The sequence below is a fragment of the Nipponia nippon genome, unplaced genomic scaffold, assembly GCF_047370975.1.
Source record: "Nipponia nippon isolate SJK-2023a ecotype South Korea unplaced genomic scaffold, ASM4737097v1 scaffold_2, whole genome shotgun sequence".
Classification (NCBI taxonomy): domain Eukaryota; kingdom Metazoa; phylum Chordata; class Aves; order Pelecaniformes; family Threskiornithidae; genus Nipponia; species Nipponia nippon.
In genome coordinates, this window is record NW_028262336.1 from 32,928,980 (window position 1) to 32,943,491 (window position 14,512).

Consider the following 14,512-nt stretch of genomic DNA (forward strand, 5'->3'; position numbering starts at 1 on the left):
TTTCTGTGTCAGCTGGCAACCCCTGGATAACTCTGTCATGTAACTTATATGCTAAAACATGATGTAGGACAACCAGTGAGATGGGTAAATATGGCAGCACATCAGTTTTATTTGATTAAGATTTATACTTTTTCAAAGGGAGCAGCCCTGCCATAAACTATGAAAACAAATACAACCCTGTAGCTGAGAGAACGTCCCGCCCTGCTGCACTTCAACAGCACTGATCTTCATCAAACCCACCTTCTGCTGCAGCCCAGGACAGTCTCTCCCTTCCTTCCAATGCAATTCGAAGAGCAACAGAAAACAGGTTTTTTCAGATGAGGACGGGAATTTCTCCATTCCTTTCATGGGGAGCCATCCCTCACAGTAGCTCTCTCTTGATTAGGTAAGGATCCAGCTTATCCTCCTTTGCAGGCGACAGCAGCAGAATGTGGAAGGGCTCGTGCAAGCACGAGGCCGAGCCTGCCATTTGTGCCTCAGTTCACTGCTTCCTGACGATTTTGAAAGGCTGTTCAGGAACATAGACTGGTATCTAAAGAGAGCTCTTGGAGATAACCCAGCTCACAGAGTTCCCCCACTCCATGTGTTTAACTTCCTCCCAATTAGAGGAATCTGGTCAAGTGAGGAATGCTCATCCATTCTGGTTCCACTTCTGTTCTTGCATCAGATCTTATGTATTTTGACATTTATAGCCACGCATTTGAACTGAGGCACTGATTAGATTCAATTGTTAAAATTACCTTCCTCCCCCTTCCTCTTTGTGTGCATGCTTTGGTTTGAATTATTAGCAATTTAAAAATCAATCTTGCAGTTAAATGTTTAATGATATAATTGCTTCTGTTGCCTAAATTTGTTTAGTTTGCGCTTTATTAGCATGTAATAACTGAAAGTATATTTTCCTCTGTCTGAGTTAATAACATCTCTGCGATGGCTCATGCGCCGTTAGCCAACTGGCTACAGTTCTGGGACAACCCGGAGAGAACTGGAAAGATTTTCTGAAGCTGTAACTAAGGAGTAGGTGGCTCCCTTTAGTTTCTCTAACTAAATGAATGAATTTGAATTCTCAGTTGGCCTCCACTTCAAGTTTTAAACATTTTTTTGTTCATTCTGAGTTCATTTTGAGGGTTGCTTAGTGTAAATATTGGGCAGGGAAGCTCTCCTGTCCCAGACTTGGACATGTGTGCCAGCTGGGCCATGCCACGCAGCACACTGTGCTCTGCAGCCCTTGTTCCCAGACCTTTTCTGTGGACAGGTCCTACAGGAGGGCCCCACCGGTCCCTGCCTGCTCACCTACACAGGTTCCTTTGCATGGAAGCTCGGAAGCTGGGAGGAAGGCGGCTTAGCCTGTCTCCTGCTGACAAGGCAGCAAGGACTGTGCTCCAAGTGTCTTCAGACATCACCTGTGGTTCTGCTGTGCAAATCTCCACCCGGCCCTAACATCCAGACTCAGGTTTGGGACATGGCTGCTCCTACGCAGCCTGCCATCTACTCCCTGCTTTCCAAAGGATTACTACACTTGTGTAAAATGTCATCTTGCTTTTGGATTTGGAGCTAGCTTGTTTGGAAGAGGCTTGGGTGTATCCCTAGTTCTGTGTTACATACTGAGGATACGCCATCTAAGGTGGGATTCACTCCATCTAATGAAGAGCCACCTACAAGTCCCCCTGTGCTTAATGTAACTACTCTAGAGTCTCCATGTAAACGGTGGACAGACAGAGGCGCTTCCCAAGGACAATTCAACCCTTCCTAATATAGATCTGTCCCCATTCTCTAAAGAGGGGACCCAGAAACTGCTTAACCTAAATACCAACCAAAAGCAGTTACAGTTAGGTGAACATCTTGTCCATCACGTCCTCAGGCTCTCCCTGATCATTTGCCATTGTAAAGTTATCCCGTCTTATTCAATTTTTCCTCCCAGGAGGGCACGAAGCGAGTGTTACTGTTTGCAATGTCAGGCCCCATGACAGAGCAGAAAACATAAAACACAGAGGTAAAAAGGGTTACACATTTGGGAACAAAGCTCCTTCTCCTATTCCCAGCTGTTCTCCTAGGGCTGGTGGCAACAACGTTTGGTTCGTGTTCAGATTTCTGCTGCAGTGAGATTACCACTGATGTAAGCCTATATACCGCATTATGCTCCTGCCGACACCTACCCAAGAAGTGCAGGCAGTGCTCAGCCCGCGGGCTGGCCGTGCTGGACACAGGATTTTTCATGTTTGCAGGATTCCTCCCACGTTATTCACAGCCCTGACATCTGCTAGGTTTCTGGGTCCCTGGAAAATCTCAATATATGACCAAGGCAGTATGGACAAATAATCATGTCAGCTCATCCTGGAAGGCTCACAGCACATGGCAGATTTATCTACCTCTTTTCAAGTGCTACTTTGCTGACTTTGAAATAGCAGGTTACTGTGTCCTACCAAACTTTTACTGCTCTGCAAGGAGGTGATAACGACTGCCAGCCAGTTTATCTTTGATCCAAGGTAATCACAGACAATATGAAATACATAATGCACATGCCAAACACTCTTTTCAGGCCTCAGCAGCAGAAGAAATCGATCCCTTTCGTGTCACAAAAAAACCTCTGGAAGCAACAGAAGTACTGGCCTAGGGATGTCGAGGATATAATACAGTAAAACTCACCCACATTAATTGAGTTTAACTGTGTTGTAAATCTGGAGGGTAACATCTGGGTGTTGCAGATTACTAGGCAGAAAAAAGCTGTATTTCTGAGCAGGACCTGGTAGTGAAGGGAGCACGCTGTAGAGCCTGTTGGGTACAGGGCTCACTAGCAAGACAGACACAGGAATTTAGGGGACAGCAGTGGTACTGTCATCCTTTCTGTTCTTCTAGGGCAAAAAGGACAGGATGCACATTTTCAATAAAAAAACCAAAACTGCATGAAGAATACACCTATGGTACAGAATCAGTTTCTCTTTCTAATGAAACATGCCTGCAAAAACCCAAATACTGGCTACTGGCTTGAGCGAAAGAAGAAATATTTTTCACAGCAAGAATTTGAATTGGCTTGAGAAAGAACACTGAGAGTCTCAAAATGTCCTACAGAATAATGGGCAAAGACTTACGGCAAACGATAAAATAGCAAGTTGGTGGAAGGTATCTAATCAAATGCCCATAACTGTTTATGAGGTAACGTCTGTATTAATAATCTAAAGAAGGAGACTAAACAGCACATCAGCAAAAGATATTACCCTAAAGCCAACTTTGGGACACCAACGGGACTGCTGAAGTAGTCCAAAAGAGTCTTGAGGAGATTAGAAAATGGGTAGGAAGTAATGAAGTAAGATTTCAGATTTAGGGAGAATGGTCGTCAGTATGAGTATGCAATATGAGATCAAAATGAAGGGGGGAGGGAAAGAGAGAGAGGGGAGAGAGAGAAGAGATTAACTTTTGAGCATCACGTGCAGAGGAAACGCATCACCAAGCCCAAGGGAAGCATCTTGCCCTGTCTGTGGGCTGCAGGAGCAACAACCCTTGGAGTATGCCTTCCAGCTCTAGGAGGTGTTACCAGAAGGATAACAACGTGGTGATTCATGACCAAGCAACAAGTATAGCTGAAAGCAGGGCTGGATGCAGCTGCAGTGGTGAGAAGGGGAAGGCCGCCTGGCCTGGCCCCCATCACCTGAAATGGACTGTGACCAGAACTAATGCGGACAGGCTGTGGGATGCTTGGCAACCTCCCCTGAGTTCTCCCTATAAATCTCCCTCTTTAAGAAGGCGAGAAGGAGCAAAAGCAGTGTGAAATTAGGGAGTTTGGATCTGTACAGAGCAGATATACAAAGGCTAGTCAAAGAGGGGAGCATGGTGGCTGAATATGAGGAAATGCTTCACAATAATGAGTCATGGGGAATAATCTCTCAAGAAAGGTTAAAGATGGCCCATTGCTTGAGATATTTGTGGCTAGATCAAGGCAAAATGCAAATCCAGTATACATTAAACAGTAATCTCTGACTCAATGGGAGATAAACTCTGCACATCTTTAGCATATGCACCCTATATTTGTGCAAGGATAGTCCTGGGCAGGTGGTTTCCGTAACCACCTGTCAAGGAAGGAGGAGACTGTCGTTACAGCCTTTCGGAGTCCCAAGGCTACCCAAGCACCATGCTGGTTGAGCCCCCCAGGCAGTCTTTATTGCACCCCTTCCCTTCAGTGCTCTCACTGCAGCCACATGCAAAAGGCACGGCCTCAGAGGCATGAAACACAGCACGGACACTTTGGCCAGTGGAGTTGCTGGCCCCATCTCCCAGGATGGCCAGGACTTAAGAAGAAGGAGACACAGTGGCAGTGGGCTTGAGAGAGATTTACAGGCAGCAAAACAAGCCTGCGATTTGGGAGCCCTCTGTCCCACTCCAGGCTCTAGAAGGGAGGAAGAGGAAGGGGAGGAACCTTTTTTCCCAGTGTCCCCAAAACCTTTTTGTCCTTGTCCCAGTCCCCTTCCCAACTTCTTCTTGTAACTTCTCCCCACCCTCATCTTGCCACCCTAGCTCTAGTTTCCATGACTATCCATTTTATGATTTCTACCCATCAGCAGTAGAAATGTCCAGACTTTTAACTGTCTGGCAGACTGCAGAAAGGAGATTTGAACACATCTGACTCCACAAAACAAAGGGTTAGTGTAAAGCATATATATCAGCCAGAGCATTGAAAATGCATTTGGTACTCTTTAGTTTGCTCTTTCCTGCTTATGAAAGAGATAATTTTTGTTTAAAAATGGCCTCATTTAAGGAATTATCCATGCCATTAGTCCCCAGAACAATAGAGATTAAAGTCTCTAGACCATCCCCTATCAAAATAACATACTTTTCTTTGAACATGTCATTAACACTGTTTTCCATCTGGCTGTTGGAAGCAATCTTGAATTTGCTCTGAATTGCTGAAAGTTCATCAATTATAGTACACAGAAGCCATTATCTCTCTTTTCTTTTAGCAAGGAGGTATTTGTTCAGTCAGAGAGAAGAGGTAGAGTTCAAGAGAAAAGAAAAAAAAAGAAAAAAGAATAATTTATTCATGTAAACTCTATGGCTATCATTTGGTTACAATCCAGAATTCTAAACTTCTTCTGAGAAGTAAATCACAATTTCTGCATATAAGGAGATTCTAGCGTTCAAATACAGTAGTGATTCTGGCATTATCACAAGTAACTGATATATGCTGACAGAGGATGGAAATAACTCACCAGATTTTAAGCCCAGCAGTTTGGGGGCTCAGTGAATGAGCGCTGGTGGAGAGGAGTGTCACCCGCATTCACAATAAACTCAGTTCCTTTATTTTATAAGAACCCAGAGTAAACCATGGCTGTTGTTCATACAAGGTTTAGCAACTGTGATCCAGTTAGCACAATTAGTAAGAAGCATAGTGAAATTGAAACAGTGGTGTTATCCTGTCAGTACAAAAGCAGGGGAAGAGCTTTTAAAGTTTTGCCAGAATAATGAATGAAGTACACAGTGAGGGGTAAGCAAAGGGGATGGGACTTACAGCTACTCAGCTTTGGGGACTGCTGATACCGACGCTTTTTCACATCTGTCACTGAGGGACATTTGTAATCCACGAGATGAGTGCCTGCATGCAGCAGTTATCCCAGAGCAGCTGTCAGACAGCAAGTTTGCAGTCCAGATAACCCACAGTAGCTCGTTCACCTCTGTGCGCTGGGACTAAGGGCACTGTCTCACAGCTAGAGGCCATTGCAGGCAATACATCCATGGGGTCATCACTGATTCATACCTGTGGGAGGTTTGGCTCATTAGCCAACAACTATCAGGAGCAGTTATTCCATATTTTCTGGAGGGGATGGCAGTATGTTATCAAATTGACTCCAGTGGTGACATACTGTGACACAGTAGTATTACATACTCCATATGGATCGCTGCTACTCAACCAGGCTGCAATGTGTCTGCCATTAGCTTACTTCACATGTGACTTTGGGCAAAGCTCTTTGTATCTTTGGCTCAGATTTCCATGCTCTCACTCTTAGCTGAGCTGCCCAAATATAATTTTATAAGCAATGAAAGAAGTGCTTTAGCAATGCAAAGAATCCACAAAGACTAGGCTCCTAGCTTAGTCAAGACCCCAAAAAGAGGTAGGAGGAAAAGTCTGGCTTTATCCTCCTTATCCTGAAGGATAATAGTAATTCTGTCCTTCTTCCCTTCTTGTCCCCCTTGCCTATTCAGGCAAAAGACTGCATTGTGCATACAAAACTCCCAGCATAACAAAGTCTCAGATCCTATTTAGAGACTCTACAATTCCAGGAAAAACAACAGATTATATCAGACCCAGAATATGCTCCTTAATGAATAATACCAGTTAAAAAAAATCCAATTTAACTGTAACACAACGGATTAGGTACATCCAGCAGCATCTCCACACTGCCACAATTTGAAACCCAACATATTCTTTGGCCAACAAAGGAGCTCTGGGATCAGGTTTTGTAATACTTCCAATGACAATATGGGATGCTGTGGCTGGAAATGTATATGTGCCACCTAATTCATAGCCCAGGCACATAAGTGTTAAATTCAGGAGTAATTTTCAGAAACAGCTATGGAGTAATTTTTTCATTTCTTCTGAGAAACCAGGTTTTCCTGCATTGTAATATTAGGTAAAGTTTTCAGATTTGGTAACCTCAATTTGATAGATTCAGAGGCAACAACCTCTAGTTACATCCACAGAACAAATGAGGTTGTATTGATACAGACCAGCTGAATTTGGCTCAAAGTTTTTGATGCTCTTTAAGAATTTTTTATAAAAAATGTCCTCTTTTATTAAGCTATCTGGGACATGAAGTGTCCCTGTTTTTCAACTTCTACAAGACAAAAGGCGGCAATCCACAAGCACCTCTGTTCAGCTGCTGCTATTCACCTGTCTCTTCAGTCATCCCAGATCTCAAAATCACCAAGGAACAGAAAAATTGGACCATCTAAATATGCACGGACCAAATCTTCCACCAGCATAAATCAGCCTTGATTCAATGAAAACTATACCCATTTACCCCAGGTTAGACTCCATTCCTGATAAATGCAGTAATTTCTTTACCTACAAGCCATACTCTGGACGATTCCTCTCCCAGTGAGAGACAAAGGAACAGTTGTAAGTTATTTTTTCCTGAGAATTGGTTCCACAAACTCCCCTCACAGTGATGGCACAAGCTAACTAAAGCCAAACAAGCATTTGATCTTTGCAAATGAGGCGCTGAAAGCAGAATTTAACCCTTAAAAAAATAAAAGTTTTATTGAATGGCCGGTATACACAAAGCATACATCATTAAAAACAAAACATGCAAAACTCAGGTAGCATTTGCACAGTGTTTCTGTGACTAGTGTTGTAAGAACAAGAGTTTAATGAATAATAGGGGGAAAAATAATCACATTAAAAAAATGTGTGTAAATGACAACTGCTCTTGTCCATACAAAGACACAACCTAGCCACTGACTTCTTGAAAACACCTCTAACCTTTCTTTTGAGTTTGTTGAGATATAACTCTTGTGGAGATGTTTTATTTAATACCAACTAAGCAGCTAGATCCTTATGTAGCTTCCAAATGATGAACTACCCAAAGCAAACTAGTTCAGACTGACAAGCAAAGGCTCAGCTTCCTGGTGAAAACTGTATTGAGCACTTTCATGCAACACCCCATTTGGAAAGACAGCAAAAATGGTGCATTTTTCTAGAAGTGACCCTTAGTGTACATAGAATAAGAGATCCACCTTTGCTGTGTTTGAAAACTTCTATTGGTGATAAAAGGACCTTGTTCCCCTGAGACCAAAGACAAAAATCTTCCTTAATAGTATGCGTAACATTAAAAAAATTATAGCTCCCAATTAAAATGACAGCCCTTTTCAGTGGCATGGGCAGGGTGAGAGGTGAGGACAGAGCTGGTTGCAGAATCCTGTCTACAAACTCCTCTCCAAAGTGCAGACTTATTAGAGAAAACCTATTCTGGAAGAGTGAGGGAATACACAAACCTTGGTATAAACATCAGCACCTTATACCCAAGCCCTTTCAACTATCAAAAACTGCCCAAATGACTGTCCAAAAACAATGTCTTCATTTTAATTAGGGATACAGGATAGCAAGAAATCATTTGTCTTGCTTTAAATCAAATAAACACTTATTTTCTTAACAGTTTGCCATTAATCAAAACTAATGGTACTATTTTAAGCCTTTAGCAGTAGCAAAGGTTATCAAACTAGGGTGCTGATCCCACAAACCATCGGGGGCATACTCAACTTTATTGATGTGAGTATCCTTACTTATTTCAGCCCTCTCACAGGCACTAAACATGTGTGGAACTGCTTGAAGATCAGCGTCAAAATTCCCCATATTTTGCTGAACTGGAACTAAAAGTTCGAACATACACATCCTTTTTCTTGTCCACATCAAATGTTTCTTTCCTTTATGCTTGGGCAAAACACAAGGCTGTGACTCAGGTGAAACTACACATTTGGGAGCAACAGGAACACAGGTTCACTGTATCAATTATGGATGCTTCATTCAACCTGAAAAATGTAAACCTTAATCTTTAGTAGCTATGGAATGAAGCTGCCCAAACAAAATGAGGACATACACATTAAGACTTTCAAAACATTCCCAAAATTGGACAGGATATGCCTGAGTGCTAGAATCAAGCTCTTACCATTTCTCATTCTGAAATGGAGCACAAGAGCTGCGAGGCTGGTTACTTTTTCTCCTGGTAGTGGCAAAGGCAGATTTTAAAATAGCACACATAAGAACTCACGTAATGCAAATGAAATCACCCTTTCTGCAAAAAAGATGTCTCTGAGTATTCATATTGCCATATTCATTTATCTTTCCCATTAATTTTCTGCACATGTTCAGGCAGAAAACTTAAATCGTAAAATCTGTCAAATCTTAATAGAATCATAGAATCATAGAATCGTCAAGGTTGGAAAAGACCCTTAAGATCATCGAGTCCAACCATTAAGCTAGCACTGCCAAGTCCATCTATACCATGTCCTCGAGCACCACATCTATCCGTTCTTTAAATACCTCCAGGGATGGAGACTCAACCACTTCCCTGGGTAGCCTGTTCCAATGCTTGACCACCCTTTTGGTGAAGAAGTTTTTCCTAATGTCTAACATAAACCTCCCCTGGCGCAGCTTGAGGCCGTTTCCTCTCGTCCTATCACTCGTTACTAGGGAGAAGAGACTGACCCCCACCTCGCTACAACCTCCTTCAGGTAGTTTCAGTAGAGCAATAAGGTCTCCCCTCAGCCTCCTCTTCTCCAGACTAAACAACCCCAGTTCCCTCAGCCGCTCCTCATAAGACTTGTGCTCCAGACCCTTCACCAACTTCGTTGACCTTCTTTGGACACGCTCCAGCACCTCAATGTCCTTCTTGTAGTGAGGGTCCCAAAACTGAACACAGTACTCGAGGTGCGGCCTCACCAAGGCCGAGTACAGGGGCACTATCACCTCCCTGGTCCTGCTGGCCACACTATTCTTGATACAGGCCAGGATGTCATTGGCCCTCTTGGCCACCTGAGCACACTGCTGGCTCATGTTCAGGCAGCTGTCAACCAACACCCCCAGGTCCTTTTCAGCCAGGCAGCTCTCCAGCCACTCCTCCCCCAGCCTGTAGCGTTGCATGGGGTGGTTGTAACCCAAGTGCAGGACCTGGCACTTAGCGTTGTTGAACCTCATACAGTTGGCCCCGGCCCAACGATCCAGCCTGTCCAGGTCCCTCTGCAGGGCCTTCCTACCCTCCAGCAGATCGACACTTCCACCCAACTTGGTGTCATCTGCAAACTTACTGAGGGTGCACTCAATCCGCTCATCCAGATCATCAATGAAGATGTTGAACAGGACCGGCCCCAGTACTGAGCCCTGGGGAACACCACTCGTGACTGGCCACCAACTGGATTTGACTCCATTCACCACCACTCTCTGGGCTCATCCAGCCAGCCAGTTTTTAACCCAGCGTAGAGTGCACTCATCCAAGCCATGAGCAGCCAGCTTCTCCAGGAGAATGCTGTGGGAGACTGTGTAATTCAGACACTCCCTAGAAAGTGATCTTCAAAGCTACAGCTGTAAATGTGCATGAATGAGGCTGTGTCTGCCTATTCAAGAAAATAAAAGAAACAATACCATGTGACCAACTGACGGAGTACAGCTAATTAAACAAAACCATATCAAGGATGACTGTAATGAACCCAACTTGTCCCTTCTACCTCACCACAGCAATGAGAGATATAAAAGCCCATCACACCAAGTAGTCTTTCCCACTTCCCATGCTCTATACTTTCTCATGGCTTATTTTTAAGAATGTAGTTACCTCCACTTTTAAAGTCTAAATGACCAGAGCATCCCTGGCAGCTTTCTGAAGAATGTGTTTAGACCAAAGCAGACCCTAATGACATAAACAAAAATGTGAAGGATTTGATGTCTAGTTGGCTAGCTTTTCTATCCCAAACACAGTATTAAATTGTCTTCCTCACACCCTTTTCCAATGTAACAGCAACTTCTGCATGCTGTTCTGCTGAAAATAGGATCCTACAACTTGCCCTGAACACATTATTACAGAGATTTTTATGCAGCTCTCTTTTACTTGCTGTAATAAGATGCATGCATACCCAGCCTTGCCCTCTCAAACTCTTCTAACTCCCATGGTTAAAAAAAACCTACTTCAGATACCAGTTTTGGCAGAAAGCATGAAACTGAGTTCTTCTTAATGTTATTTCTGGCGCTGCGGACAGTTAGACAGCATGAAGAGGTACTAAATCCTCTTCAATTTTTTGAAGTCTTACTGGTTGAAATCCAGGTGATGAGACATGTTGAGGCGAAACTGCTTATGGGGGAGGTGTTTTTCTGCTCTTTCCATAAAAACATCTGAGGACCAGAAGACTGCGAAAGTGCTGGGTTTTGGAAAACTTGGAAAGAGGGAAGGGACAAGCTCTCACACTACTTCCAGTCATCCTAGTATCTAAACACAATCCAAAAATACTGTAGGGAGGTATATAGAGAGCTTCTTTCATTCACTGCCTTTTTACAGGAAAAGTGAGTTGTTTAAAATAATATTCATTTTTATTCAGCTAAAAATAAGTTGTAAAATGAAGCTTTTCTATAGAGACCCACTGACTCGTAGATAGCAGTTGACTGAGAAGAAACTTCATGGAAGTTGTAGAAAATGTAACTTCAAGGAAAGACAGAAAGACAGACAGAAAGGCAGTCAGAAAGAATAAAAGAAAACTTTTCACTTACAGCCTGCTTAGCATGGCTGATCTATTTATTCAATTACAGCAATCTTATTACACCAGCAGTATTTTCAGATGGCAAAATCCATGTGAATGAGAAGCAAGCAGTTTCACCATATTGTTTGTATATGAGGATCAGATGGCTTTTCCAACCTAAGACACTGCTATACGAGTGTCTTTTTATTTTGCAAAAGATAATTACTGTTCTTCTCTAGAAGCAGTCAGGAAACCATTTCCAAACAAAACCTCTAGATGATGAAATAGTGAGGCAGAAATAGAGTATCCCCCAAACCAGTCAGTTTGTGAAGCTTAGATGCTGCTGTTTATGTGCAATACCCTAAAACGTCTTGTTCTTAGCAACACGTCATCAGTAACTGCTAGGTCTAGCAGGTTCCTAGTCTTCAGTGAAGAAGGATAAGAAAACCACGGTAACAATAGTAATAGTAATAATAATAATAACAATACAGTAAAAACAGTACAACACCTTCCGAAATGTAGCAAAAATATGCTGTTTTTAAGGCAATAGCACAGTTCAGTGTCTACAGTCCTATGCCTTACATTAAACTATGCACTGAATCTTTTCAAAGGGACGCTTCTTTGGCTTTGAATTTTTGCACTATGATCATTTTCCTTCTCCAGCTGAACTTAATGTTTGCCACTGGCTTTCATGCAGCAGAACTGGGGACATATGAATTCAGTATTTTTCAAGTAGGTGCATTTTATCAAGCATACCAAATATTAAAGGACAATCAAGGGGTTTTAATCTTAGAAAAAGTTATCCTCAAAATACCTACATACTTCAGAGCACATCAGTACAGGTGTCAGCAACAAAGACTGCAGGACTGATTCAGACAATAGCACATAAATATTGAGGAATAAAAGAGCCAGCGTTGTGCAGTAGCACAATTTATAAACATGCAAGAAAACCTGCAGTATGTATACATATTCTTTAATTTTATGACTCTCAAAACATCTGAGGACTCACAATAAACAGGAAACTAACCTTGATGTGAGCTGCTGGATCTGGGACAGTCTGAATCATGTCCTTTAACAAGCCAACGTGTTTACCAGGAGCTCAGATCCCAAGGCAGCTGTCTAACCAAAGAAACAAAAGTCATATGATTATATTTTAAAAGTTTATTTTCAGTAGAAATCTCTCATCTTTTTATAGACTGATAAGAATCTTTCCTTCCCCAGACTTCCTCGAGAATGAGTACAGTTGAAGCTCTAAGACATTTCTGTTTCCATACAGTCTGTTTAGGATATATTTCATACAGAAGAAAACAGTGAGCCCTGAAATTCTCATGGAAAATTGGTCTTTATCTGCAATGGACGATTTTCCCGAAATAAGATCTCTGGGATGTGCTCTGCCCTGCACAGCCCCATTATTCACCTGAGATATCAGGGATTTCCATAATCCCTTCTTCCCAATTTACAAACATATAGCAGGATTGGGACAGATCTGGAGCTGATATAAATAAGTTTCATTTCACTGAAGTTGTGCCCATTTACAATAGCTGCAAATCTTGTCCAGCCACTCAATTAACAGCTCTTCAGAGCATGGATCTTCTGGGATCCCTTATCCATGTCCGGTTATAAAGTACAGAGGGGTTGGAGGAAGCCAGGTGCGTTTGTGTGCATGTGCAGCGGGTGGGGGACCATTAAAACAATTTAAAATAATAACAATATATAATGTAAATAATGTAGAGTACTGCTCAGTAACTAGAACATCAAATAACTGATAATAAATTGGTAACGATAAGTCAGGAAACAAGAAAAAATGTGGAAAAATGTAGGAATGTGAACGTCATTCAAAGTAATCTGGCTTTTTCTCCATTCTGCCTAAAAGCCTGGAAATTCCCATTTCTCACCCAAGAGGTTTTCTTTTGCCCATGACCTTGAACTTCTTTCATCTTTTAAAGCAGCAAGGCACTATCAGAAAAAAAAAAATCTTGTTCCTCAGCATCAGCGTTTTTTGTTTCATTATCTGCTCTCACACCTACACTAACTTGCAAATCAAATTGCAGATAGCTTTTACATATTTAATCAGGAGAAATGTTGATAGACTGACTAATACTGAGTTGCAGCTTGCCCCAGAAGCAGTCCTGATGATGTAAAAGGGAGCCATTTATAAACTGTGGTACTACACAGTGCAATTAAAGGTATAACCATTTAGATCTTGGTACATTTCGCCCTTACTACTTAAAGAAGCCAGCTTTGTCTCTCTTCAAATCCATGAAAATGATGTACTTAATTTGATGGGCTATTAGAGAAACCTCAAAACAAGCCAAATTCCCATTTTGTACACTTTCCTCAGCTATCTGTGGATGATCAAATGGGATACCAATGTCATGGGTTTAAACTTAAATATCTTCAAAAGCAACAGACACTTGTTTTGGTAAAAGCAAACTTTCAACAGTGATGTCATTCAGATTTAAGTCATATAGAAACACTAACAGCACTGACATGCCTTTCAGTTCCCTTCCTCCCTTCCCTAGTAAATCCACACCCGCCACGTTATTAACTGGATTTATGGGATTTGTATTTTAAGCTTTTGAAACATCATACACAGGATCTGGAAACTACTAAATTTCATTTAAACAGAACAGAAAAGTATTTTGAACCCAGTGTTAGATCATGCTTTCACAGTTTGCACACTTTCATCACTGTGTTGCCATAACGGTACCTCACCCCCAGCAAAGAAGCCTACCCAGGAAAGAGGAGACTTGTGCTGCACTAGTGTTTATATCTGTCTCTCTAACGTCTTTGCTCAGTGTGTAAGTATGCACTGTGTCTCTCCTCCCTACCCATGTATTTTACTTGGTTAACCCAGGTTTCAGAAGAGAATTGAGTTTAGATACAATTTGGGAAAAAAATTCCAATAACATCTAGACAAAGAGAAGGGGCTCCAACACTCCTTACAGAGCTGGGTACCTGCCCCCCTCTTTGTCCCCCAGAAATGCTGCTTGTTCCCTGCCCTGGAGCCTGTCCCCTGCCCAGGACTGACTGCGTGCCACCTTGCACTGCGGTGGAGGCGGAGCATGCAGGACCCCAGCTCGCCCAGCCTGCTACAGCTCAGAGACCCACTGAGCTGGACAGGCCTGACAGCGCTGCAGGGATTTCTGCCTCTCCTGAGCTCTCACCACCTGGGTGGTTTGCTCAACAAAAGCAGGATTTTGTGCTTAGGAAGCACGTGTTGAGCTCAGAGGTGTCGACTCCATTCCAGAAATGCCCCGTGTCATTCTGGAGTGGAAAACAGACTTTCTTTCAGAGCTTAGAGTTG

General features: G+C 42.5%; 1 protein-coding gene across 5 annotated transcripts in view; it reads right to left on the bottom strand.

Annotated features, from left to right (window-relative positions):
- ERG (ETS transcription factor ERG) overlaps positions 1-14,512 on the bottom strand; it is a 148,390-nt gene that overhangs the window by 96,529 nt on the left and 37,349 nt on the right. For 3 of the 5 annotated variants that reach the window (XM_087758697.1, XM_087758693.1, XM_087758692.1), the window contains exon 2: positions 12,233-12,324. The exons of the other annotated variants lie outside the window; for them this stretch is intronic. In XM_087758697.1, the coding sequence (XP_087614823.1) occupies positions 12,233-12,271 (39 nt within the window). In that variant the 5' untranslated portion in view covers positions 12,272-12,324. The remainder of the gene's footprint in view (positions 1-12,232; positions 12,325-14,512) is intronic. 5 annotated transcript variants of the gene reach the window in all.